Below are 27,701 nucleotides of genomic sequence, written 5' to 3'. Positions count from 1 at the left end.
TCTCACAATATGGTATCACCATAATCAGCATACATTACAGTATATAGTATTGGCTTTGCTTATTTGACACATTCAATCAATAAAAATAGAAAAACAAATTCCATCATGTAGAACAAAATATACTATACTATCAAATATACTATATTTTAAATGACATTTATGACTAATTAAATTAATTAATGCAGCCTCACTGGCATAAATAGATGAACACAGATACATTATTTCTTGTAAATCAATAATTTTTTGAGCAATTACATAAAATGTGTGTGCCCTGGCACACTGGTTGAGAATCACTGGATTAGTGGCTATGTCCCACAGGTAGGATGTGACCTAGAGGTGAAAGAGAAAATCTGGAAGGAGCTAGACAAAGTAGTTTTGAGCATCCCAGACAGGGAGAGAGTCGTGATTGGTGCAGATTGTAATAGACATGTTGGTGAAGGAAACAGGGGTGATAAAGAAGTGATGGGTAAGTTCAGCATCCATGAAAGGAACTTGGAGGGACAGATAGTGGTAGACTTTGCAAAAAGGATGGAAATGGCTGTAGTGAACACTTTCTTCCAGAAGAGGCAGGAACATGCATGACCTACAACAGCAGAGGTAGAAGCACGCAGGTGGATTACATCTTGTACAGACGATGTAATCTGAAGGACGTTACTAACTGTAAGGTAGTGGTAGGGGAGAGTGTGGCTCGACAGCATAGGATGGTGGTGTGTAGGATTACTTTGGTGGTGGGGAGGAAGATTAAGAAGACAAAGGCAGAGCAGAGAACCATGTGGAAGTTGAGAAAGGAGGAGTGTTGTGTAGCTTTTCGATAAGAGGTGAGACAGGCTCTCTGTGGATAGGAGGAGCGTCGAGAAGACTGGACCACTACACCCAAGGTGATCAGAGAGACAGGCAGGAGAGTACTTGGTGTATCTTCTGGCAGGAAAGGAGAGAAGGAGACTTGGTGATGGAACCTCAAAGTACAGGAAATCATACAGGGAAAGATGTTAGCTAAGAAGAAGTGGGACACTGAGAGGACAAAGGAGACAGAAGAAAGGAATACATGGAGATGTGACATAGGGCGAAGGTATAGGTGGCAACGGCCAAACGAAGCATATGATGACATGTATGCTAGGTTGGACACTAAAGGAAAAAAAGATCTATACAGGTTGACCAGACAGAGGGATGGGGATTGGAAGAATGTGATTAGTCGAAGTAAAACAGAATACATGTGCATGAATGAGGGGGGTGGCGGTGGAAGAGTGAGGCTACAGGGAGAAGAGATAGCGGGGGTGGAGGACTTTAAATACTTGTGGTCAACAGTCCAGAGCAATGATCAGTGTGGTAAGGTAAGGAAACAGGTCCAAGGAGGTTAGAATAGGTAGTGGAAGGTGTCAGGTGTGTTATGTGACAGAAGAGTCTCTGCTAGGATGAAGGGCAAAGATGATGTACGGATTAGAGACAGTGGCACTGAAGAGACAACAGGAAGCAGACCTGGAGGTGGCGGAAATGAAGATGTTAAGGTTCTATCCAGGAGTGACCAGGTTGGATAAAATTTGAAACGAGCTTATCAGAGGGACAGCCACGGTGAGATGTTTTGGAGACAAAGTAAGAGAGCGCAGACTTCGATGGTTTGGACATGTCCACAGGAGAGATGTGAGTATATTGGTAGAAGGCTGATCAGGATGGAACTGCCAGGTAAGAGAGTCTGAGGAAGACCAAAGAGAAGGCTGATAGATGTAGTGAGGGAAGACATGAGGGTTGTTGGTGTTGGACAGGATGCAGGATATAACCCTACATGGAAGACGATGACACGCTGTGGCGACCCCCTAACGGGATAAGCCGAAAGGAAACGAAGAAGACTAATTAAAATCAATTAACAGAACAAATAAATTATACACAACTGAAATCTTCTTTATTCCACATACAAGATTAAGTTGACAAAACATGATTCATTAAAACCACACTTTTGTTTCAAATACAGTTGAAAAATATACAAATAGCACATATTTTACTGTAGATTGTAATAAAAATTGCATGAATTTGTTGAAATCATTGACTAGTTAACATTGCATAAAGCAGAATTTGCTAGTTCACATGCTAACGATGACCTCTCTTTTTTTCTATATTATGGAGTCAGAACTGCAAAATGACTTAGAAGACCCATAGGAATAGAAAGGCACACGTCGGCATGACAAACTCAGTCATGAGTTGCACCTTGTTTGATTGTCAAAGGTGTCACAATCAATCAACAATAAATAAAAAAAAAAACAAGCACTTGATTGATTGGAATCCCAGATGTACATTTAACTGTTGCCTTTTTTATCCAAAGAATACTAATTTATCTTTTCTTCCTTGACATGGTCATCTTGATGAAAGTACATTCTATGCAGGTGTGCATTTAAAACAGATGCTGTGAATATGAAAACAACAACAACGTACAGCATATAAAACCATCTCCACATTCTGTCCAATTGCACAGTGAAAGCGGATCAGTTCTGCCACAAGCCTTCTCCATCTCCGGACGTCCTATCCCAATCGTCCTTCTTGGAGTCTTGACTGGATGGCTGTTGGCTTCCTTTTTAGGAACGAGGAAGAAGAACCTCTCAGTGTTTATTTCCGTCTTACATTTCTGCCCGTTGAATGGTTCCCTTCTCTCGACCGGGTCCCTCTTCCTCAGCATCCTCTTCCTCATAATTCTCTTCCTCTATGTCTTTGCCGTGAGCCTCCTCCTTGTGTGGTCCCTGCATACAAGAGCACTTCACTGTCACTAACATTTTTACAAGCAGCTGCCATATTGCAACAGTTAAGCAGGATACCCAGAGGCTGACAACTTCCACACTCACTGTTTTTGTAACAGACAATTACAGTATATGCTTACCAATCACAAATTGGAGCACCAGCAAAATTGAACGTGAAATTAAAAAATCTGCCCTTAAGATAATAAGACACAGTAAGAGAGACCCCATTTCCTCTACAGTGGCCAAGGATGTGTATTTAATTTAATGCACAGTACCAGCCGTAGGGGTAAGACACTTATGACACTTAATTTATATATAAAAATATGCATGATACTCTGTAGTCCATCACTTACTTAGGGGTACAACTCTGCTTTTCCCCCCCTCCCATCTAATTTTTTTCTCTACTCCTCAGTTGTGTTTGTCCCACACGGAATAAATCCACTCTATAAACGTCTTGTCCAACTTCTTGGTAACTTTCTCTCTCTTCCTCCAAACCTCTTTTCATCAACGCCTGTGAGATGTTTCTTTTGTTCTCCGATTTCTTTTTTTCCCCCTTTTTGCTCTGGAATGCTCCATTACACTCATTGTTGGTTGTATTTTGCAGTGGTTTCTATGTGTTTTCTGTGTTTCAATATTACATGCTGTACATGCTGACATGAAGCTAAATAGGGCCACCAATATTAGAAAGGTCTCTCAGTATGAATATATTGTGAGAATGTTTCTCTTTGAGTTTCATTTTAATAAGCAGTGTATTGAATTTATGTCAAACGCTACATTGAGCTTTTGCAGGCTGTGTTGTTACTACATTTAGCTATTCATCAACTCCCTCACCCAACAAAACAAAACATTATACAGTATACCAAGTAACCCACCTGTTCCATGTTCTCCTCATTGTATGTGTCCTCTCCATCCTCCTCAACTTGGTCCTCTCCCTTCTTCTCCCCCCCAGCAATGTCCTCCTGAGCCTTCAAGGTAAGAAAGGCACAACATAACTGATTCATGAAGAAGTGGCATCACTCAATTCGATAAGATAAACCATTTCACAAGAACGTAAATAAGAGGGATGGATTCCTTGACACTATTAGGGTTGGGCATTTGGCTAAACACAAAATTAACAATCAGAAAAATGGTGTGCACATTTGGTCAGGTTCAATTAGCGTGCACGCTTGCATCTTTTGGTTGAAAGTATTTGATACAGTAGACCACAGTATCCTTGTGGCCCAGTTACAGTACTCTGTAGGCATTAGCAGTAGCATTCTAGACTGATTTAAATCCCATCTGGAAAACAGAACTGTGTGTTTGAGCCTAGGTAGTTCTGAGTCCCGCTCGGCTCCACTGTCTTACGGAGTTCCACAAGGTTCAATCTTGGGGGCACTCCTCTTTTCCTTATATCTGCTGCCTTTTTCCTTTCACTGTTAGGCTGACAACAGATTTATGTCCCTCTGAAAAAGAAGCTCTCTCAGTAAAACCACTCTTATGTCTCAAAGATATTCAACCTAGACGGCCTTGAACTTTTAAAATTTAATGAAAAGAAAACTGAACTGACTGTGCTTGGTCCAAGTGGCTCTTGTAAATCCTCACTTGTTGACATCGGCCGTTTGACACAATACACAAAGGCAACAGTCTCAAAATTAGGTTTTAAAATGGACAGTTATTTTAAATTGGATTGGCAAATTGGCACAGTAATCAAACTCAGCTTCTCGTACCGTATTTTCGCAACCATAAGGCGCACTTAAAAGTCTTACATTTTCTCCAAAATGGACGGGGCGCCTTATGATGCGGCGCGCCTTATGTGTGCACCGAGTTCCAAAATCTATAAATGTTGTTGTGTGATGAGCGCTCCGCTTGACTGACTGGGAGCGTTTCCTGCCGACACGCTGCTTATATAGACGAAAGGTAGACGTGACTGAGGACAGCATGCAGCCGTTAAAGGGAGAAGGGTGCGCGTGAAGGAGGACGTTAAAGGCACGCCCCCAGTAGGTATATAGCGCCAGTATGTGAATTGTGTAAAACAACATCGGTTTAGCTAAGGACCCCCGAAAATGGCACCTACGAAGAGACGCGCTTACGAAGCACAGTTTAAACTACGGGGAGGAACAGGTACAGAGGTTAAGGCTGAAGCTCAAAGGGGATGAGGCCTTTTTCTGTCATTGGTCCCACGTTATGGAATGACTTCCCCCTGCACATCAGAGAATGCCTCCCTCACTGTCCATTTTTAAAAACCCATCTTAAAACTCAGTTTAATTCACTGGCTTTCAACCCGGCTTAAGACTCAGCATCTTTTTTATTGCTTTTACTCTTGTTTGTTTTAAAGTTTTATTTTTAATTGTTTTTAGTTCTTAAAGTGTGATTCTTATCCGTGTATATCACTTTGTTTTCAAGTGGTTGTATTTGTTGTATTTAAAGTGCTTTATAAATAAAGTTGAGTAAAGTTGAGTTTTGCTATCGGCTCAAGTATAAGTACAGTTGCATCAAGCAACAACCGGATCGGATGGCATTTATGGGAGTAGTGCCATAGTGGAGGTCTGCATGGCTGTAGCTCAACTAACGTGACATTCTTCTTCTACAGACCACAAACTAGAGTGCCCTTAAAATCACTGATAATTATGCCAATCTGTCAGAGTTATACACATCGTGCAACAAATGGTGGTGTCGCACACCTCCTCCTCAGCTTCCTCTTGGTACTGGTCATCTAGATTGTCTTCCTGTTGATCCGGGTTTCCAGCAATCTGGACAGACACACAAACAGAAGTGCACTAAGATGATGTAAAATGGCCACTTGGATCAATGTCATCACCATCATGTTGCCCTTTAAGGCATTACTAAATACTGTACGTCACATCAGTGCTCTCTGGATGTATTCCATTCCTTCTTCCGAGTGCACACACTCACCACCAACTCGTCCTCCACAGCAGGATGCTCGGGGCCTTGGTGTGAGTCTACGTGCTGAGCGTGCGCTGCCACCTCCTCCTCTTCTTCCTCCTCCACCACCTCTTCATCCTCAGTAACCCGGTGATGTGACTGGTCTTCTTCTGCTTCTTCGAACTCGTCCTCTCCCTGGTTGTTGGGGTCATCCTCAGGGTCCAGCTCGCCACCACCGATGGCACCCTGAGGTAGGAAAAAAAAGGCAGAGAGCAACACACACAAAATTTTGAATCTTGGATGTGTTACATCTGCAATGAGTGAAAGCAAAGAGGCGAAAGGTGTTGTTTGTTAGATGGCAGGAATAACCCAAAACTACAATTTACATGGAACTTTGACATGACATTTCAGTAATCTGGCTATACTGTAAATGCGCATGGAATATACACACACATCCATATTATATATCATCATCAGCCATTATCTATCCACTGTAGGATGAAGGCCTCTTCTTCAGGTTTCCAACTACTACGACATTTTGCAATTTGTTACCAGTGTATCCCGGTGTGTTTAATGATTTCATCTGTCCATCTACTTTTAGGTCTTCGCCGTATATTTTCAAATGCTTATTTTCCACATTAGGCGTTCCATGGTCCTTTGGGTTACACGTAGTCTTTGTATAACTTTGGCATTCGTACTACCGTAAGTGAGGACTTGTAGAATACTATATATATATATATAGAGAGAGATAGATAGATAGATAGATAGAGAGAGAGAGAGAGCGAGAGAGAATACACACAAATAAGAATATTATATATATATATATATATATATATACACACACACACAACCCCAATTCCAATGAAGTTGGGACGTTGTGTTAAACATGAATAAAAACATACAAACAAATAATTGTTCAAGCTTTGTAGGTGGAATTCTTTCCCATTCTTGCTTGATGCACAGCTTCAGCTGTTCAACAGTCCAGGGTTTCCGTTGTCGTATTTTACGCTTCATAATGCGCCACACGTTTTCAATGGAAGAAAGGTCTGGACTGCAGGCAGGCCAGTCTCGTACCCGCACTCTTTTACTATGAAGCCACACTGTTGTAACACGGCATTGTCTTGCTGAAATAAGCAGGGGCATCCATGAAAAAGATGTTGCTTGGATGGCAACATATGTTTCTCCAAAATCTGTATGTACCTTTCAGCATTAATGGTGCCTACACAGATGTGTAAGTTACCCATGCCATTAGCACTAACACAGCCCCAAACCATCACAGATTATGGCTTTTAAACTTTGTGCCCATAACAGTCCGGTTGGTTCTTTGGCCCGGAGGACACGACATCCACAATTTCCAAAAACAATTTGAAATGTGGACTCGTCGGACCACAGAACACTTTTCCACTTTTCATCAGTCCATCTTAGATGAGCTTGGGCCCAGAGAAGCCGGCAGCATTTCTGGGTGTTGTTGATAAATGGCTTTTGCTTTGCATAGTAGAGTTTCAAGTTTCACTTACGGATGTAGTGCCAAACTGTATTTACTGACATTGGTTTTCTGAAGTGTTCCTGAGCCCATGCGGTGATATCCTTTACACATTGATGTCGGTTTTTGATGCAGTGTCGCCTGAGGGATCGAAGGTCACGGGCATTCAATGTCGGTTTTCGGCCGCTTACATGCAGTGATTTTTCCAGATTCTCTGAACCTTTTGATGATATTATGGACCGTAGATGACGAAATCCCTATATTCCTTGCAATTGTACATTGAGGAACATTCTCCTTAAACTGTTCCGACTATTTTCTCACGCACTTGAACCTCGCCCCATCTTTGCTTGTGAATGACTGAGCAATTCAGGGAAGCTCATCTTATACCCAATCATGGCACCCACCTGTTCCCAATTAGCCTGTTCACCTGTGGGATGTTCCAAACAGGTGTTTGATGAGCATTCCTCAACTTACTGTCTTTTTTGCCACCTGTCCTAGCTTTTTTGGAACGTGTTGCAGCCATAAAATTCAAAGTTCATGATTATTTGCTAAAAACAATCAAGTTTATCAGTTTGAACATTAAATATCTTGCCTTTGTAGTGTATTCAATTAAATATAGGTTGAACATGATTAAACACAACGTCCCAACTTCATTGGAATTAAGGTTGTATTATATATATATATATATATATATATATATATACACACACACATATACACACACACACTTATATTTTTTATTTTTTGTTGCTCTTTCTCATAATAGAATAGGTCTCTCTATCCTAGAATGCACATGGTGGAGTCCCATCTACTGCATCTAATGTAGTTGTTGTGTAAAGTAGGAATGTGACATTCTGAAAAAACTAGGAAAAAACTTTGGAACACAGATCACATTTCCTTCCATTTCAGTTTCCTACAGTAAAATTTGTTTTGAAATGAAAGAAGTCAACCAGCATTATGGATTGTGTATAACTTTGGAGGTTAATTATTAATAAATAAATTTCTTTTTAATGGGTTTATGATTGAATGGAAGGCTTTGAAGACAGGCCGTGTAACGTGTCAAAGTGGCGTAACAAACAGATGGACCCATAAACAAAAACGGCACACTGCAATTTTTTTACTTTTGCTAGAGGACTTTTTTCCATTTCCTATTGTAGTCAAGATGTAAATTTTCCCCATATGCCATAAAATGCCCTGACAAACAAACACAAAAGCGACACTGCATGAGTAGTTATTAGATGTCTGTACGCTACAGAGGGCCACTATATGTTGGTAGGTTATAGTTAATAGATTCTCAAATATGGAAACATAAATGATACATTGGTGTGAGCTAGCAAGCTAAAGAGAGGCCAGACAAGTGAGGAGAAACAAGAAGTATAAAGGAGTCACCTGCTGATGTTGAGGCACCTTCATGTCCTCGTGTAACAAGAGAGAATGTTTCTCTGTGAACAAAAAATGAAACAAATAAGCTCCTCCAACTTGGTGACAGACACATGGATGGACAGCAAGAACGTGCCGCTTTACCATCTTCATTGTCATTGTGATGCTCTTGTTTTTGTTGATCTATATTATGGTCCATGTTTTCATACTCAACCTTCTTCCTGAGAAAAAAGACAGAACAGACAGCTCATCTCAGAACTCCAAAAATTTTTAAAGGAGGGTGTGTATAAAGAAAGGTAATTTCCTGGGAACACGTCCGCTGCAAACTCAGTAGCTATACGTCTTTACAGTACTTCACTCACTGCATGCACCTCACTGTGATTTCATCTGACCTTTGGTGCTCCTCTCTTAGCAGCTGCTCCCGTCGGTCTGCCTCCTGATGCTGCTGCTTCTCCCTCTCCTGCTCTTCCTTCAGCTTGGCCTCCCTCTCCCTCAGAAGCTTCACTCTCTGGGACTGCAGGGAATCCTGTCGCATCTGGATCACCCGGCGCTCTTCAGCCTTCCGAGCCTCCAGGCGCTGCTGCTCCTTCTGCTGCTCGTAAGCGGACTTGGCGCCCTCCATCTGATCATGCGCCTCTTGCTGTGGCTGGACTTCCTTCTAGACAACAAATAATATTTATTTTAATCTGATAATATTAAGAGACACAGGTATATAATTTCTCCTTGGGGAAAGATGAAAAAAGAATGAAACTTCTAAACAACTTTCCCTCTGGTATAAAATCTATTTGATTGTTTTGTGTGGTGGCTTTGTTTTAAAAGGGATGTAATTTAAGGACATTAAAATATGTTCAGAATTATGAAGTTCAGATAAGTAAACTGATTCTGACATGTTGCAGCTGATGTCGCTGGCTGTCCAACGCATTCTCATCTGGCTGGTCCAGTTCTGACTCTCCTTCCTCTTCTTCCCGTTGCTCCTCCAGCTGCTGATCCGGGTCCTCCTCCTCTAGCTTTTGAGGCTGTCCTGCTTGGGCCATCTCCTCCTCAGCCAGCTCCCTCTTCCTCTCTGCATCTCCATCCTCCTCCTTCTCTGACAAAGTGTGCTGCGACACTGTAGGGTGAGACTGGACCTTGGACTGAGCGTGGGCCTCCTCCTCTGCTTGCTGGTCCAACTGAGACAACATTTTGATGTGAACACAGAATTTTATTTGGGTAAGTCAAGAGAAAAAAAACGATCATGTTACCCTGGACTCAGTCTCCTGGCGATCCTCTTTGAGGACAGGAATCTCCTTATTTGCCTGCTGTGACTTGGGATCTGGTTGCTGGAGCACAGTGTTTTGCTCAGGCTGTCTCAAGTTTTGTGCCTTGTTCAGGGATTCCTTCATCTCTTTGTATTCATTCACTTGCATCTAGAATAGCAGGCACAAGACCACAGGAGGTAAAATATACAGTAGATAAATATCACGAGAGAATAGAGTGATGTTCCTTAGTCCAAATGAATAATAAAGCCACTCTGTAAATGAATAAAAATGTGAGATTAAAGTTTCAAATATAAAGTCACACTATTATGAGAAAAAAATTGGGCTCAACAAACAATGTTAAGATTAAGCACTTAAAATACAACCCCAATTGTTGTGAAACAGTTAAAAAAAACAATGGCATTCAAAATCAGTACAGTATATTGTGCGATCATGGATTTTAACTGTCCACTCCAATGGGTACAATTGTACTTAGTTTTCATTTATGATGTTCAGTGTTTGCTTGAGGAACTAAGAGCATTTGCCAATCACTTGTGCTGGATAATCTTCTTCTTTTCCTTTCGGCTTGTCCCGTTAGGGGTTGCCACAGCGCGTCATCCTTTTCCATGTAAGCCTATCTCCTGCATCCTCCTCTCGAATACCAACTGCCATCATGTCTTCCCTCACGACATCCATCAACCTTCTCTTTGGTCTTCCTCGAGCTCTCTTGCCTGGCAGCTCCATCCTCATCATCCTTCTTCCAATATACTCACTATTTCTCCTCTGGACGTGTCCAAACCATTGAAGTCTGAGCTCTCTAACTTTGTCTCCAAAACATCGAACCTTGGCTGTCCCTCTGATGAGCTCATTTCTAATTTTATCCAACCTGGTCACTCCAAGAGCGAACCTTAACATCTTCATTTCCGCCACCTCCAGCTCTGCTTCCTGTTGTCTCTTCAGTGCCACTGTCTCTAATCCATACATCATGGCTGGCCTCACTACTGTTTTATAAACTTTGCCCTTCATCCTAGCAGAGACTCTTCTGTCACATAACACACCTGACACCTTCCTCCACCCGTTCCAACCTGCTTTGACCCGTTTCTTCACTTCCTGACCACACTCACCATTGCTCTGGACGGTTGACCCCAAGTATTTAAAGTCCTCCACCCTTGCTATCGCTTCTCCCTGTAGCCTCATTCTTCCCCCACCAGCCCTCTCATTCATGCACATATATTCTGTTTTACTTCGGCTAATCTTCATTCCTCTTCTTTCCAGTACATGCCTCCATCTTTCTAACTGTTCCTCTAGCTGCTCCCTGCTTTCACTGCAGATCACAATGTCATCTGCAAACATCATGGTCCACGGGGATTCCAGTCTAGCATCATCTGTCAGCCTATCCATCACCACTGCAAAAAGGAAGGGGCTCAGGGCTGATCCCTGATGCAGTCCCACGTCCACCTTAAATTCTTCTGTCACACCTACAGCACACCTCACCGCTGTTCTGCTGCCCTCGTACATGTCCTGTATTATTCTAACATACTTCTCTGCCACTCCAGACGTCCGCATGCAGTGCCACAGTTCCTCTCTGGGTACTCTGTCATAGGCTTTCTCTAGATCCACACAGACACAATGGAGCGCCTTCTGACCTTCTCTGTACTTTTCCATCAACATCCTCAAGGCAACTAATGCATCTGTGGTACTCTTTCTAGGCATGAAACCATACTGTTGCTCGCAAATACTCACTTCTGTCCTGAGTCTAGCCTCCACTACTCTTTCCCATAACTTCATTGTGTGGCTCATCAACTTTATTCCTCTATAGTTGCCACAGCTATGCACATCACCTTTGTTCTTAAAAATGGGCACCAGTACACTTTTCCTCCATTCCTCAGGCATCTTCTCACGCACTAGAATTCTATTGAACAAGCTGGTCAAAAACCTCACAGCCACATCTCCTAGATGCTTCCATACCTCCACAGGAATGTCATCAGGACCAACTGCCTTTCCATTTTTCATCCTCTTTAATGCCTTTCTAACTTCCCCCTTACTAATCATTGCCACTTCCTGGTCCACCGCACTTACCTCTTCTACTCTCCCTTCTCTATCATTTTCCTCATTCATCAACTCCTCGAAGTATTCTTTCCATCTAGCAAGCACACTGCTGGCACCAGTCAACGTATTTCCATCTCTATCCTTAATCACCCTAACCTGCTGCACATCCTTCCCATCTCTATCCCTCTGTCTGGCCAGCCTGTATAGATCCTTTTCTCCTTCTTTAGTGTCCAACCTGCCATACATGTCATCATATGCCTCTTGTTTTGCCTTTGCCACCTCTACCTTTGCCCTGTGTCGCATCTCAATGTATTCCTTTCGCCTCTCCTCGGTCCTCTCAGTGTCCCACTTCTTCTTAGCTAACCTTTTTCCTTGTATGATTTCCTGTACTGTGAGGTTCCACCACCAAGTCTCCTTCTCTCGTTTCCTGCCAGAAGATACACCAAGTACTCTCCTGCCTGCTTCTCTGATCACCTTGGCTGCAGTGGTCCAGTCTTCTGGAAGCTCCTGCCGTCCACCGAGAGCCTGTATCACCTCTTCCCGAAAAGCTGCACAACACTCGTCCTGTCTCAGCTTCCACCACATGGTTCTCTTCTCTGCCTTTGTCTTCCTAATTGTCCTCCCCACCACCAGAGTCATCTTACACACCACCATCCTATGCTGTCTAGCCACACTCTCCCCTACCACTACCTTACAGTTGGTAACCTCCTTCAGATTTCATCGTCTGCAGAAGATGTAATCCACCTGTGTGCTTCTACCTCCGCTCTTGTAGGTCACCCTATGTTCGTGCCTCTTCTGAAAAAAAGTGTTCACTACAGCCATTTGCATCCTTGTTGCAAAGTCTACCACCATCTGTTCCGTTCCTTTCCTGGATGCCGTACTTACCCATCACTTCTTCATCACCCCTATTACCTTCACCAACATGTCCATTACAATCTGCACCAATTACGACTCTCTCTCTGTCTGGGATGCTCAGAACTACATCATCTAGCTCCTTCCAGAATTTCTCTTTCACCTCTAGGTCACATCCTACCTGTGGGGCATAGCCATTAATCACATAACACCCTCAATTTCAAATTTCAGCCTCATCACTCGATCTGATACTCTTTTCACCTCCAAGACATTCTTAGCCAACTCTTCTTTCAAAATAACCCCGACTCCATTTCTCTTCCCATCTACACCATGGTAAAATAATTTAAACCCTGCCCCTAAACTTCTAGCCTTACTGCCTTTCCACCTGGTCTCCTGGACACACAATATATCAATCTTTCTCCTAATCATCATGTCAACCAACTCCCGAGATTTTCCTGTCATAGTCCCAACATTCAAAGTCCCCACATTCAGTTCTAGGCTCTGTGTTTTCCTCTTCTCTTTCTGCCGAAGAACCCGCTTTCCACCTCTTCTTCTTTGACTTCAACCCACAGTAGCTGAATTTCCAACGGCGCCCCGCAGGTTGACGGCGCCGGTGGCGGACGTTGTTAACCCGGGCCACGACCGATCCGGTATGGAATTCTTTGGATGAACGCTCATATTTGTTTGGCAAGGTTTTAAGCCGGATGCCCTTCATGACGCAACCCTCTGCATTTATCCGGGCTTGGGACCGGCCTACAGTTTGCACTGACTTGTGCCACCCATAGGGCTGCATTTTGTGCTGGATAATGTGATCAGTTTAAAAAACAGCAAATATATGCAGGCATGTTGCTGTTAAAACCTTTCAAAATGAATATAAAAAAAGTACTATGTTATGAGAAATTAGTTGGAATTTTACAAAAATAATTTTTACAAGATTATCACGACAAAAAAGGAATACATTTATAAGAATACAAATATATTTTTTAAATGTACTACATATTTAGAGTTTGGCAATATGAATACCTAAAACTAATACCTGAAATATAATCAAGCATCCAGCCATCTATTTTCCATCCTGCTTATCCTCATCATGGTCACAGGTGAGCTGAAGCTGACTTTGGGTAAGTGGCTACATGCTGGCCTGGGCGCCAGCCAATCACAGGATTTTTAAACATGTTTAACAGTTTTTTTTATATCCATTTAAAATGAGGAACATTACTTTTTATTCTTACCAAGCAGGTTTGGTTGAGGAAAAGTTAAAAGTTTCTCTACTTTATTAATGGACGATTGTCATTTCATATCAGTTAGAAGTGCTGTTCTGACTAAATCAAACCCCTGGTGAGAGGGGTGTCTGAAAAATTGTGACGTTGAATCAGAAGGATTAAGGATGATTAGACTTTTACAGCACATTGCCAAAAACTGCAGAGAGAAAGCCTTTAAAAAAACAACAACAACAACATCCTTCCTAGTCACTTTGTCACCATTCATTAATAGCTCACTTTCAAGGAGATCCATACAAAGCTGCTCTTCAGTTAAATCCTTGGACTAGTATATATTATGAACACAGCAGCAATCACAAGTCTTATTTACATTCTGTGTTTTTTTATACTGGAGGTTGGAAGAACCCCATTAAACTGTTTGCCTACCTGAGCTGCCGCTAGCGCATTCTTGTGATCTTCTAGTGTCAGTGCGATCTGATCGTGTGATGTCTTCAGGTCTTGATGCCTCACCTGAACACACAAATGCAACACAATAGATGCCATTAACACTTGCCCGTTACAGACACAAGACAAAAAAAGCATAACAGATTTAAAAGATTATTGCGAAGTTGTGCATTTAAACAACATAAATTCAAAGGCAGGCAATATTTAACTTGACCGAAAAAGCCTATTTTCACGTAAATTTTGAATGAAACCCCACCAACTTCTTTTACGAGCCGAATTATTTTTACTATCCCAGTACCTAAAATCAACTACATAACAAACTACACACACTATATATTTAAAAGCCCAACAACTGATTAAGAAGAAGGAAGCATTAAGTCTAATAAGTAGATAAATCACACCTGAGCATCCTGCAGTTGCATGTGAATGTCATGGTGGGCTTTCCTTAGCTGCTTATTTTCCTCTCTGAGGTTATATACATTTTCTGCAGGTAGAAACAGCAGGCATTAACAAGGAGCATGAATCAAATAAAAAAAAATGCCCTATACAATATTTGTATTTTTAAATAATAGATGCATTGCTTACGGGTGGCACGGTGGCTGACCAGTTAGCACATCGGCCTCACATCGGTCTCCCCGTCCCTGCGTGGGTTTTCTACAGGCACTTCGGTTTCCTTTCACATCCCAAAAACATGCATGGTAGGTTGATTGAAGACTCTAAATTGCCCGTAGGTGTGAATGTTAGTGCAAATGGTTGTTTGTTTATCTGTGCCCTATGATCCCCTGCTGGGATAGGATCCAGCATGCCCACGACCCTAGTGAGGATAAGGGGTATGGAGGGGAATTCTTACAATTATTATCCTGATTATGATTAATGTGTTAACAAGCATAACTGCTGCAGCAAAAAAAAAAAAGATGGTCTAAAAGGATTGGTTCAATCTAAACTGAGTGTTACAGTATAGATTTAAGCCTAAAATGATTCATACACTTTTGAGTTACAATTAATTTTTATTTACCAAAGTGGCAAAAAAAGTGTGAGATATCCATCCATTTTCTGTACCGCTTTATCCTCACAAGGGTCGCGGGTGTGCTGGAGCCTATCCCAGCCATCTTCGGGCGAGAGGCCGTAGGTATGAATGTGCGTGGGACTGGTTGTTTGGGAACTGGTTGCCAGCCAATCGCAGGGCACATATAAACAAACAACCATTCAGACTCACATTCACATCTAAGGGAAATTTAGGGTCTTCAATCAACCTACCATGCATGTTTTTGGGATATGGGAGGAAACCGGAGTACCCGGAGAAAACTCACGCAGGCACGGAGAGAACATGCAAACTCCACACAGGCGGGGCCTGGATTTGACCTCAGAACTATGAGGCAGACTCTCTAACCAGTCATTCACCGTGCCGCCTTCTTAAAAATCAAAATATGGTTTCCTCAATGTTTCCAGCCGTATTTAAACAGTGTTAACCGCTTTGAGAAATCATAACATGATTTGTCTCTTTCCATATATATGTATCATTATTTATTAACAAGAAACAATTAAAGGTAATTTGAGAAAAAAATTTGTTTCAGAAGTGCGGCTCAAATTGGTAGCCCGCATAATCACCACAAAGAAGTAGCTCACGGTTTCAAAAAGTTTAATGACCCCTGATCTAGTGAATTCTAATCAACTACAAATAGTGGAACATTGGACATGCCTGAATTAGGAAAGAGTATGAATCATTTTGGATAAGGAAACTTGTCAAAATGTGTATTTAAAAAAAATTTTTTATAAAAAATAACTAAAAAAAAAATAATTAAAAAATTAAAATTGCATTTTTAAATGTTGGGTTTAACTCTGGAAAACCTTCCATATATCCATTTTCTTGACCTCATTGAGCCTATCCCAACTGACTTTGTGCAAAAGGTGGGTGACACCCTAGACTGGTCACCAGTCAATCAGAAGGCACATACAGAAAAACAACCTTTCACACAAACATCTATGGTCAATTTATGCATGCATGTTTTGGGGATGTGGGAGGAAACTGAAGTACCTGAAGAAAACCCCTGCAAGAACAGGGTGAAAATGCTAATTCATCACAGAGATGTTCAGACCCGGATCTCCTGTCTGTGAGGCAGAAATGCCAACCACTATTCTGCATGTGTAAAACTAATCAATTGTAATCCTGATCACATGTAGTTTCTAATTACGTCACAAGATGGAGACAAAGTAGGGATATTGAAAGTGTGATGTCACTGTGATAAAAGAATAACGTGTGGGGGAAAAAAAAGACCTAAATGTACTTGCAAAATACATTCGTATTTTCCAATTATTTGTTTGACCAAAATCAGCACCTTTCAGCTGGGCCACCTCCTTGTCTTTGATCTGCTGCATTTTTTCGTAGCGCTCTCTGTGCTCATCTAGCAGTCGACTGTGATCATTTCCCTGCATTTGATGCTGCTCCTGCAGATCATAATACTGCTTCTTCAGGTCGTCATGCTGGTTCTGAGAGACAGCAAAGATCAGTGCAAACATATGGTCATTATTTTATTTTACATGACATGTCTGTGTTTGTTGGGACAAAGCGAATCAGAACCTTGAGCATCTGATGTTGCACGTGCAGCGAGCTCAGTTTGCTGCCGGAATCTTGCTGTGTGAGCACACAAACAAAATATTGTAAAAATGCACTTCTCTTTATTGTCCAGGGTTACTAGTGACACTGCTATTGGGAGACATACCACACACATTGAATAAAGGGAGGCAGTAGAATACAAAATAAATGATAAAAAATAATTAAATAAAAGAGGAAAATTAATAAGGTTGAGATGCTCAATGAGAACTAAAGTACCTTCTCCTTGTTCAGTGACTGCTGTGACTCAAGTTTAAACACCAGGTAATCTGGAACAGAGAAAAGCTTTTCTTGTTTAATAAAATAACAAACTTGTTTAAAAAGTGAATGCAGTGAATTTTAAAACAGATGCAGGTTAGAATAACTATCAATATTTGTAATTCCACATGAGGTATGAAGTTTGAGTGAGATCAGAATGAGACGGAACTGAAAGTGCATCAAATAAGATGTCTCACCTTCTTTGGCCTTTTTGTGCTCTAACCTCTCCTTCTGAAGAGACTTCTCCAGTCTTGAGCGATGCTCATACACCACTACAAATGTGAACATCGTAAGAGGAGAAATACATTGTAATGTCATTACAAAGCAGAGGAGTTCAACCGAGACATTCTAACTAAGCATTTTTTATCGATTATTGACAGGGCAGACTTTTCACTATATGGCAATTTTTCCTGATTGCCAAGTCAAGAAATTGTAAAATGTTAAAAGTACAAACATACTTCATATAACTTAGTTTTCTCTTGTATGACATAGAACACACTTCCACTGTGGGACAGTGGTTCCAAGCGTCCTCTGAGCGCAGAAGATTACATTTCCACAGTTAGCACGATGCTTCCTATAGCCAAAGGATGTTTATGGATGCAAATACATTACATGGACATCTAGCACAATACACATATGGGAAATTAAAACACACTAACACCATTTGCAATTTCCTTTTATCCCTATTCATCGGAGGGGTGGGAATCACATTCACTCACAATACAATATTATCACAATATTTTGCCAGCGACAACAAAAGTATCACAATACAGCAATATACAACACATTGGGGAAAAACCACCCATGATGCATTACTATACAATGAAGAAGGGACAACCTCTAAAATTTGGTAAAGCATATCAAGCATGTTTTCAAGATGGAAGATTAGCATTAGAATTTACAAACATTTGGCATGCTGAAGAATTTGACATTAATTATTTTGAAGTGCTTCCCTCAGGTCGTATGGTTTGTCAAAAACTGACAGATTGGTAGGCAAGTCGAGTACTAATTACACTGCAGAGCGAAACAGGAAGCCAACATTAAAACTAAAATTTTTACACACATACACTAGCAGTTGAATGTGTGGGCCATTTGGTACTGTGCCACACAGACCGAATCACTATATTATTTTATTTTCAGTATCATAATCTGAAAGTTGTTTAATTTTGAAAATCTGGTTCATCCACTTGTGCCTCTGTAAGTAACATATGACATGATAGTATGAAGGTAAGCCCACAAGCTAGCATCCATCCTTCCATCCATTTTCTGAGCCGCTTCACCTCACTCGGGTCGCGGGCGTGCTGGAGCCCATCCCAGCCATCATCGGGCAGGAGGCGGGGCACACCCTGAACTGGTCGCCAGCCAATCACAGGGCACATACAAACAAACAACCAGTCCCACGCACATTCATACCTACGGGCAATTTGAGTTGTCAATTAAGCCATGTTTTTGGGATGTGGGAGGAAACCAGAGTGCCTGGAGAAAACCCACACAGGCACGGGAAGAACATGCAAACTACACACAGGCGGGGCCGGGGACTGAACCCTATTCCTCAGAACTGTAAGGCAGACGCTCTAACCAGTCGGTCACCGTGCCGCTACAAGCCAGCAAAAAAAAATAAAAATAATAATAATAATCTTTGTTGAGCTTCTTTGTAACAGGAAAAAGGCGAAACGATAAGACAGACGACAACTTCTATGAGTTTACCGCTCCTTGTGATCTTCACATCTAGCGACAGACCCGCAAATGAGGCCTTGAAAACAAGAAGGCACTGAATACCTTTGCTTCTATTTCCAACATCCCATCTTTGTGAAGAGCGATTTTGTGCAATGACGACAACCAAAACAAAATTACAGAGTAGACTGGACATAAGTGGCACACTCGAGTGTCATTGTCTCCGGCTTGTTGAAGAGAAACAAGAGCAGGTCTCCCCCTACTGACAACAACTACTTTCATGTTTGATGGTGAGTTGTATTTTTAATCTTATTTGTTTTTATTTGCTACTAGGCTGATTTTTCCAAATATTGCTTTACATGAAACTGGGTCATGGCGCAAAAAAGGGTGGGGACCACTGCTGTACCGTTCACATGATGTGTCTGAAACGTTCCAGGACTGGTGTCACAAAGGATATACCAGTATTTCAAATCCAAACTGCAACATACAAGTTTTCCCCTTTGAAGTAATTCCCCTGGGGTCCAACGCACATTTTTTTCCCCAGCCCTTTCTGCCACATCTGCATGCACTCCTGGAAGGATTCTTTAGGAATCCACCACAGCTCCGTCGTCACGGACATCTCGATCTCAACTTTTTCTTCAAAATTGGTCCACTTGAAGACCCTCTTGAGCTCAGTAAAGAGAGAAAATAACTCACGTAAATAGGTGGGGTGAGTAGGGATGTTGCTCCAGCATTAACGATGTTCTACTCTGCCACAATTGTCAGATGTTCAGGGCATTGTGAGCAGAAGCGTCGTCATGGCAGCCTAAACTCTTCTCACATACTGAACGAGGCAAATGTTGCAGGATCACTTTGTAGATGTGCTGAGTGATCATCTGGCCCACACTAAAGACGATAACTCGTAATTTGAAGTTTTGTTTGAAATATCTTTCGTGACACCAGTCCTGAAACTTTTTTTTTTTTTTTTTTTTTAACCTGTCCTGTTCATCTGCATGGCCATGCAAAATGGTGGATCTGTATGCCTTTTGTGCTGGAACAGTTTTGCTGTGTAATAGGGGAGTTTGAAATACTCCCTCTGTTTATTTTTTTGAATTATTTTTGTTAATTACTCTGATGCCCATTGAAAATGCAGCCGGACAGAAAAGGGTTTTAGGGGACAGGGACAGACAGAACGGACAAGGGGAATAGGGGTGCGAACTATAGAACGATAGTCTAGATATTTGACTACAACTAACATTACAAAGTCAAATCACTTTCTTATACAGGTATGTGGACGGGGGACGACACACACACACACACACACACACAGTGAGGACATGCAACAGCTAAACAATAGGACAAAATGAGAGACGACAGAAAAGGGCAGTACAGGATGTGGGAAATGAACAAGGCAGTGCTACTGATGAGTGGTGCGGTGGGATGCTTTTATAGTGTCTAAACACCTGTAAGAACCTCTGAGTTGATATCTTAATACAACCTGTGTTATTGGTAGTGGTCGCATCGCAGCACAAGCAATTCAAGCCTATACCTATGTCTATGGAACATATTAGTGAATAAAGACCATATCACATGCATGTTAGTCAACTGGTTTAAGGAGTTGCTGTGCCGGCACACCGAGAAAGGGAGGGCCGGGCCCCCTCAACCCGCAAAGGGGCCAGTCTTGGAACTTTTTTGACACCTCATACATCACCAGTCCCTGTGGATGGATTTAATTACTAGCACAAAGTGTAATTACGAGTACAAAGTGTCTTCCAAAACGTGCACGTACACAGAGTGCTGTGGAAGAATTAGCAATCCCTGTCTTGGTTTCAGACCAATTTCCAACACAGCCTGATGAAAGTGCATTAGCAAAGTGTGAAACAAGGCAACACTCTATGGAGATGACCTTTACAATGCAGCTCTGCTGGTTTAGATAGAGAATGATTAGATCTATTGAGAGAATACTGCCAATCAGACCAGGAAGATATCAGCACTGGTTGCCTGAATGTTTGAGTGCAAATTTGCATTGAGCATGTTCGTAAAGAGCCATGTTAGAAATCAAGGAAGCGCCGGTGTTTTTTTTTTTTTTTTTTTTGCTCTGAGATGCCATCCATTCATTGTTGACACTACTTATCCTCAGACATAAACTCTAAATTTAGGACACAGAAAACATCAATCAACTGGAATTCATGGACATCAAGTAAAAAAAAAAAAAACAGGTATGAAGCACTTTTTTATCTTGTTAGATGTTAGGTCAATGAAGTCTACCTCTCACCTCATCACTTCTAAACGCGTTTTTGCAAAAAACTTTTATTATCATGCCACCACTTTAAAATTGTTTGCACAGAAATATTCTTTACAACTATTCAGCACTCTGTAATGGAACAGAATTGTGTCAATAATACCAGTGAATGAGTTGCCCCTTAGCTCCAGCTGCCCCATTTACACACCATCAATTCAGTGACGCTACTACTATTGGAGTTGGCCTAATGGACATAGTATTCTATTAGGCCTTCCTGTCTCAGAGAACCTGTGGCACAGTGCCAGGCCATAAAGAGTCTGTAAAATGGTCCATTGTCTTGAAATGGAAACTAACACAAACAAGGCTGCACTCTCAGAGACATTCTGCAAAGTGAGTACATGAAACATAAAAAAATATAACTAAAACAAACAAACAAACAAAAAACAAAAAAAGAATGTTTTCATCCCAGTACACATTGTGGTTCAAAGCTGTGGGTGAGGTAAAGAAAATGCTAATAAATAATTAAACCCAAACACATACAGTATGTTTGGTTTCAGGTGTACATAGTCCAAAACAATTGAGTATTGATGAATTCAGGTCAGGAAAGTCTGTTTCCCAACTGTTAATTTTAAACGAATGACATATTAGCATGAAAGGAATAACACTGAAGGCAAAATTCTTGAGTTGATGTGGATTGGCAGGTCGTATTGTATGGACAAAGCTCACACTCGAATTAAAATTGGCAACAATCAGAATTTCAAGAAGAAATATTATTTTACATGTACTTTAATTTCTCTGTGCTTATACATAACTATCAGTGTTTTTGCTTTTACTTTTGTACTTCATATGCACAAAATAATATGCTATTATTGTGCAAATGTTTTATTTTCAGACATTTTATTCCTCAAACATTTGAGGAAGCATAAAACATTTTCACATGGGCATGAAAATACGTACTCTTACTGAATCAATGTACGATAATATCGAATTGAATCACACCCTAAAGAATCCAAGTCGAATTGAATCGTAACGTAAAGAATCAAAATCGAATCGTGACGTTCTTAACAATATCCAGCCCTAAGTGTCAGTCGAAAAGAAGATGAGGTAGTTTGATTCCAAGGGTGTCAGAATGCTGGCCGTAATTTATATTATAACATAGCGGATGACTCAAAACAGACATCACGTGGTGGAAATTCAGACATGGTTAACATTGTACTATTCCAAATTAAGATGTCATTGTCCAACAAAATAAAAATCAAATTTGATTACTTGAAAACTACCTGCGGCACGGTGGACGACTGGTTAGACTGTCTGCCCCACAGTTCTGAGGACCAGGGTTCAATCCCCGGCCCCGCTGTGTGGAGTTTGGATGTTCTCCCCGTGCCTGCGTGGGTTTTCTCCGGGCACTCCGATTTCCTCCCACATCCCAAAAACATGCATGGTAGGTTAATTGACGACTCTAAATTGCCCGCAGGTGTGAATGTGAGTGCGAATGGTTGTTTGTTTGTATGTGCCCTGTGATTGGCTGGCAAACAGTTCAGGGTGTACCCCGCCTCCTGCCCGATGATAGCTGGGATAGGCTCCAGCACGCCTGCGACCCTAGTGAGGAGAAGAGGCTCAGAAAATGGATGGATGGATGGATAAAAACTACCTCCAGCCCCCCTGGTTACATCCTGGTCCCACTGTTTTTTGGGTTGCATATTCCAAAACCAACAAGTTTTTGTAATTGTTTTCAGTAAAAGTCAGCAGTAGTCAATAACCTTTCTGCATTATGAAAAGGTCAATTCATAGAAGATCAAGCCACCATGTTTGATTTGAGCCAGTTTAATCGAAGACCCTTGAACTTTCCACCATAGTCCTTGGCTTTAAATCAGACATGCCCAAAGTCCGGCCCCCGGGCCAAATCCGGCCCGTGTTCATATTTCCACTGGCCCGAAGCCTCTGTGTATAATATGTGGCACGGCAGTACAAAATACACGCGCAATTTTATATTTCACCACAGGATGGCAGTAAACTTGTGGCTGAACTCTCACGGGGCCGTTTTGCGCATGATCTGTGTTTTGCCCATTTCTAAAATGGCAACTGGAAGTAAGAAAAGGAAAGTTGATAGCCAGGGCCGACGTTTCCAGGACAAATGGAAGTCTGAATATTTTTTCACTGAGTTTAGAAACAACTGCATCTGCCTAATTTGCCAAGAGACTGTGGCTGTGTTCAAGGAGTTCAATATAAAGAGGCACGACCAGACGGAACATGCTAATTACGACAAGTTAACTGGGAACGAACGCAGTGAAAAATGGAAGCAACTGGAAGCTGGTTTAACGGCACAGCAACACTTTTTCACAAGAGCCAGTGAGTCGAATGAAAATACAACAAACGTAAGCTATGAGGTGGCAACGCTGATTGCCAAGCACTGCAAACCTTTTACTGAGGGTGAATTTATTATACACTGTGTGATGAAAATGGTGGAGAACATTTGTACTGAGAAAAAGCAACAGTTCGCCAATGTTTTCCTGGCTCGTAGCACTGTGTCACGAAGGATCGAATAAGTTTCTTCTGATATTAAGAGACAGTTGGACGCAAAAGGAGTGGAGATTGAATTTTTTTCGTGAGCCTGTGACGAAAGCACGGATGCATCCGACAGCGCTCAGTTACTGATTTTTTTTAGAGGAGTGGACAGTGAAATTAACATGCGTGAAGAGCTATTTGACCTTCAGAGCCTTAAGGACCAAACAAGAGGGAAAGATTTATTTGCTTCTGTTTGTTCCGCCGTACATGACATAAAATTAAAGTGGAATAAAATCACGGGGATTATTACGGATGGCGCACCTGCCATGGTTGGCGAGCACAGTGGATTATCAACCCGAGTGTGTAACAAAGAAACCGAAGAAGGAGGTAAAGCTATAAAACTCCATTGTATTATTCACCAAAAAGTTCTATGTGCCAAACCGTTTCCGTGGATCTCAGTGACATTCCAGCCCACCTGCAGCTGGAGCTCATTGAGCTGCAGTGTGACACAGAGTGTCGCAGCCGGTACCAACAACTCCCTCTTGTCAACTTTTACCAGCAGCTGGATAAAGACAGGTTCCAAGAGATTCGTACATTTGCTAAGAAAATGTTGAGCTTGTTTGGCTCGACATACTTGTGTGAGAAGACATTCTCAGTCATGAACACGAATAAGAACCGCGTGAGGACAAGACGAAGTGACTCCCACCTGCGTGACATCTTGCGCATTAAAACCACCGCTTTTGAGCCAGACCTGCCCCATTTACTGCAGTCAAGATCTCAGTATCACCCTTCACATTAATGCAAACATGTTGTTTGTTGATTCTGATGAATAAAGTTTGAGTTTGAGTCAAATTTCATAAAAATACTTTATTTTGCATTTCATTAATTTTTATTTTAACCTTCATTTATCCAGGTCAGGCAGTTATAAGATCTACCTAGCAGCAGACCGCATAGTAAAACAGTAAAATAAAAATACAAAAAAGCATTCCCCTCGTCGGTAGCATGTAAAATTAATGCTGGCCCGCATGACAATTTTTTTACGGCAATGTGGCCCCTGAGCCAAAAAGTTTGGGCACCCCTGCTTTAAATGGTACATGCTACGGAAAACAGACTTTGTAAAGTTTGTATACAAGTAGTCAGCTCTCTGATTGCCAGTCAGTCCCCACCCATCAAGTGTGAAAACCAAGCATATCTTTCGTTATCTGCCATTTCTGAAAAGGTTTTCTGTGAGTGAGCCGTTCTACATTTCCGCCCTACTGTTATGTAACAATTTCATATGTGTGTGTGTTTGTGTGGATGTGAGTTAGGGGATGTTATGGTTAAATAAGCACAATGCTGGATGCACAGATCAATGTTAGCTATTAAAGATGTTAGCTTCTGATAAGCAGCACTTGTTGTGATGCATTTGTTCAGTGAAGTTGTGAATGTAGTGGTGGTGCCTAGGGGGGTATTTGTGTTTGGTGATGTGTCCATGCACTACATACGCACAGTAGAGTGTATTAAATGGCTCCTCCACCAGTTAAAATGCTTTCATTCTCTTTACAGGTCATCATGTCTCTTCCACACTTAAAAGCGGGACTTGCCATTGACCTGTCAGTAAATGGGGCGGGATGAGGACTAGTTCATTTGCATGAGACAGAGCCAGCCCCTACAACCAGCTGATTACAGCAAGACAAAACAATGTGGTGTATAATGTATGCAATAACTCTTCAATCCTTCGGGTATTTTGACGAAAGCATATCACAGACATGTTATGAATACATCTGGGAACTGTTTTAAATAGTGTGTGTGTGGGGTGGGGGCGGGGCCGGGGGGGGGTGAATTACAGAATTGTATCCTTCAAATCATGTTGCTCCTCCTGCTTTAAGGCAGACAGTAGCAGATGCTTTGGTTGCCCTTATGACTTCAAGATATAGCAAACTTGTGTAGTTGCAGAGCACAAACAAGACGTACGTGTGTGTGTGTGTGTGTCCTGTAAAGCCCACCGACCTCTGAGGGCAAAAAACAGACAATCAATTTAGCTGGCAGTTGAGCTGTTTGCTAAAACCTAACCTGGTCAGTCACGAGATTAAACAGCACCCTGGGACAGAGGTCATGGACTGTCTTGGAGTTAAACACCGTCAGACTACAGTATACTTACAGCTGAATTGCTACAACTTCCCTATGCATACTATTTACGTCTATAATAATGTACTTCATGTATATTTTCGGTCTACTATTGTTGCCGTGATGTTAGGTAAGAGAAAGTGGGACAACTTTTTCTGGTTTTCGGTTTTAGTGTTCTGTAATGCTTCACACCGAACTGAACTCACGTTCGTCATTATTCTTTTGTTCCAAATTGTGTTTTAACAGATCAGTGTTGACGGGCACAAAGCACTACAAAAACTGTATACTTAAAGCTGAGGTGCGAGTTAATTGACTTCCTTATGCCTACTATTTCGGTCTATAATAATGTACTTTTTGTATATTTGTGGTCCGCTTGTTGCTGTAGAGCAGTATGTGATGTCAATATGAGATGGAATGGGACCACTTTTTCTGGTTTGCAGTTAACGTGTTCTGTCAGCTTTACGCCGTATTCACCGCAAGTTTGGCATCAATCTAAAGTTCCAAATTGTGTTTTAATGGGTGAGCGTCGACGGGCACAAATCGCGTGGAAAAACTGAAAGCCACACAGTTTAACAGAGTTTGATGAGACAACATGTCATGGGCAAGGGGAGTCAATCATGACACCGTCACTGTGTTTACCTTGGAGCTGAGCCGACAGAGACTCTTGGTGTTGCTGGTATTTCAGCGCCATTGTTTGTGTCCTCTTCAGGTCCTTATGCGTCTCGTACGACACCATGCCGCCGTACATCATTCCGCAGACCACTGTGACGAGTAGCAGACACTGGAAAATCCTCCGTTGCCTCCGCGAGCACACACCGTTTCCCATGTTGGACCCGCGCCCCTCCCCACCGCCCGAGCGAGTAAGCTCCGTCTCTGCCGCTAGAAACTTCCCGACTCAACTCGCAACGTCACCCCTCACTCCAGAGACATTTTCACGCAGACGAGACTAGTTGACGCAAACATTACTTTCGGCACGGTAACACTCGCGGCGTTCTTCTTCGCTTCACTCCAAATTTGTGGTCGCTCAGATTTCCACTTTGACTACTGTGGGGCAATTTGCCGAGATGTAGCGATACAAACTAAACTCGCCCCTTCCTCTTTTTTTTACTCCGACGATACCTATAGTAGTTTTACGAAAAAAGTCAAGTCCGATATCTCCAACAAGGCCTGCATGGCACCTTTAACTTCAGTTACGTGTCAACCCGGTAGATGCCTGCCATCCAACCGCAACTAAACAGGAAGTCCCGCCCCACGAGGAACCATTATTTCATAGTCCCGCCCCTCGAGGAATACCTGTCACCGATTGGTAGCAAGAGATGTCAATGAAAAATAAAACTGCCTTTTCATTGCAATCGTGCCGACAGGTTTTGTACTAATTAAATCAGTTATTTCAAAGCCTTGTCAATCTATTTGCTGACTGCATCATGTTTAATGATAAGCGAGGGGTTAGCAGGCGTGTCAAACTCATTTAAATTGAGTAGGGGTTATTTTAAAAGTAGTTATCTTAGAATGTCTTGGAGATGAAAAGAGTATCAGATCGAGTGATGAGGTTGAAACTTGAAATTGTGGGTGTTATGTATAATGTGATTTGTGGCTATGCTCTACAGGTAGGATATGACCAAGAGGTGAAATTCTGGAAGGCGCAAAGTAGTTCTGCGCATCCCAGACAGAGAGCGAGTCGTGATTAGTGCAGATTTTAATGGACATGTTGGTGAAGGAAATAGGGGTGACGAAGAAGTGGTAGTATGAATGTGTGTGTGTGTGTTTATGCATGTATGTATGTATGTATGTATGTATATATGTATGTATGCATCCAGGAAAGGAACTTGGAGGGACAGATGGTGGGAGACTTTGCAAATAGGATGGAAATGGCTGTAGTGGACACTTTTTTCCAGAAGAGGCAGGAACATAGGGTGACCTACAAGAGTGGCGGTACAAGCATGCAGGTGGATTACATTTTGTGCGGACTATGTAATCTGAAGGAGGTTACAGACTGTAAAATAGTGGTAGGGGGCAGTGTGGCTAGACAGCATAGGATGGTGGTGTGTAAAATGATCTGGTGGTGGGGAGGAAGATTA

At 41.9% G+C, this 27,701-nt stretch overlaps 1 protein-coding gene across 2 annotated transcripts; it reads right to left on the bottom strand.

Annotated features, from left to right (window-relative positions):
- Positions 1-1,875: 1,875 nt before the first annotated feature.
- On the bottom strand, positions 1,876-26,845 carry LOC133405388 (Golgi integral membrane protein 4-like). 2 transcript variants are annotated; one of them, XM_061682270.1, is made up of 16 exons: positions 26,263-26,845; positions 17,315-17,389; positions 17,079-17,128; positions 16,827-16,880; positions 16,585-16,735; positions 14,650-14,732; positions 14,231-14,314; positions 9,690-9,854; positions 9,336-9,617; positions 8,841-9,106; positions 8,593-8,669; positions 8,458-8,510; positions 5,616-5,831; positions 5,384-5,452; positions 3,596-3,688; positions 1,876-2,726 (listed from the first exon to the last, which is right to left on the bottom strand). In XM_061682270.1, the coding sequence occupies exons 1-16, from the start codon at positions 26,447-26,449 to the stop codon at positions 2,607-2,609; spliced, it is 2,025 nt and encodes a 674-aa protein (XP_061538254.1). In that variant the 5' UTR covers positions 26,450-26,845; the 3' UTR covers positions 1,876-2,606. The 2 variants fall into 2 exon arrangements, with proteins under 2 accessions (XP_061538254.1, XP_061538256.1); XM_061682272.1 differs by having other exon boundaries at positions 8,841-9,103.
- Positions 26,846-27,701: the final 856 nt, after the last annotated feature.

The sequence above is a fragment of the Phycodurus eques genome, chromosome 7 (assembly GCF_024500275.1).
Source record: "Phycodurus eques isolate BA_2022a chromosome 7, UOR_Pequ_1.1, whole genome shotgun sequence".
NCBI lineage: Eukaryota > Metazoa > Chordata > Actinopteri > Syngnathiformes > Syngnathidae > Phycodurus > Phycodurus eques.
This window is presented reverse-complemented; position numbering and strand designations above follow the sequence as displayed.

What these genes read in the sequence shown, in the direction of transcription:
- LOC133405388 (XM_061682270.1), bottom strand. Translation starts at nt 26,449, where the DNA reads ATGGGAAACGGTGTGTGCTCGCGGAGGCAACGGAGGATTTTCCAGTGT. An exon ending in ATGCGCTAGCGGCAGCTCAG is followed by an intron (nt 9,855 to 14,230) that starts GTAGGCAAACAG and finishes CTGCTATTCTAG; the next exon opens with ATGCAAGTGAATGAATACAA. An exon ending in ATGAGGAGAACATGGAACAG is followed by an intron (nt 2,727 to 3,595) that starts GTGGGTTACTTG and finishes TCTTGTATGCAG; the next exon opens with GGACCACACAAGGAGGAGGC.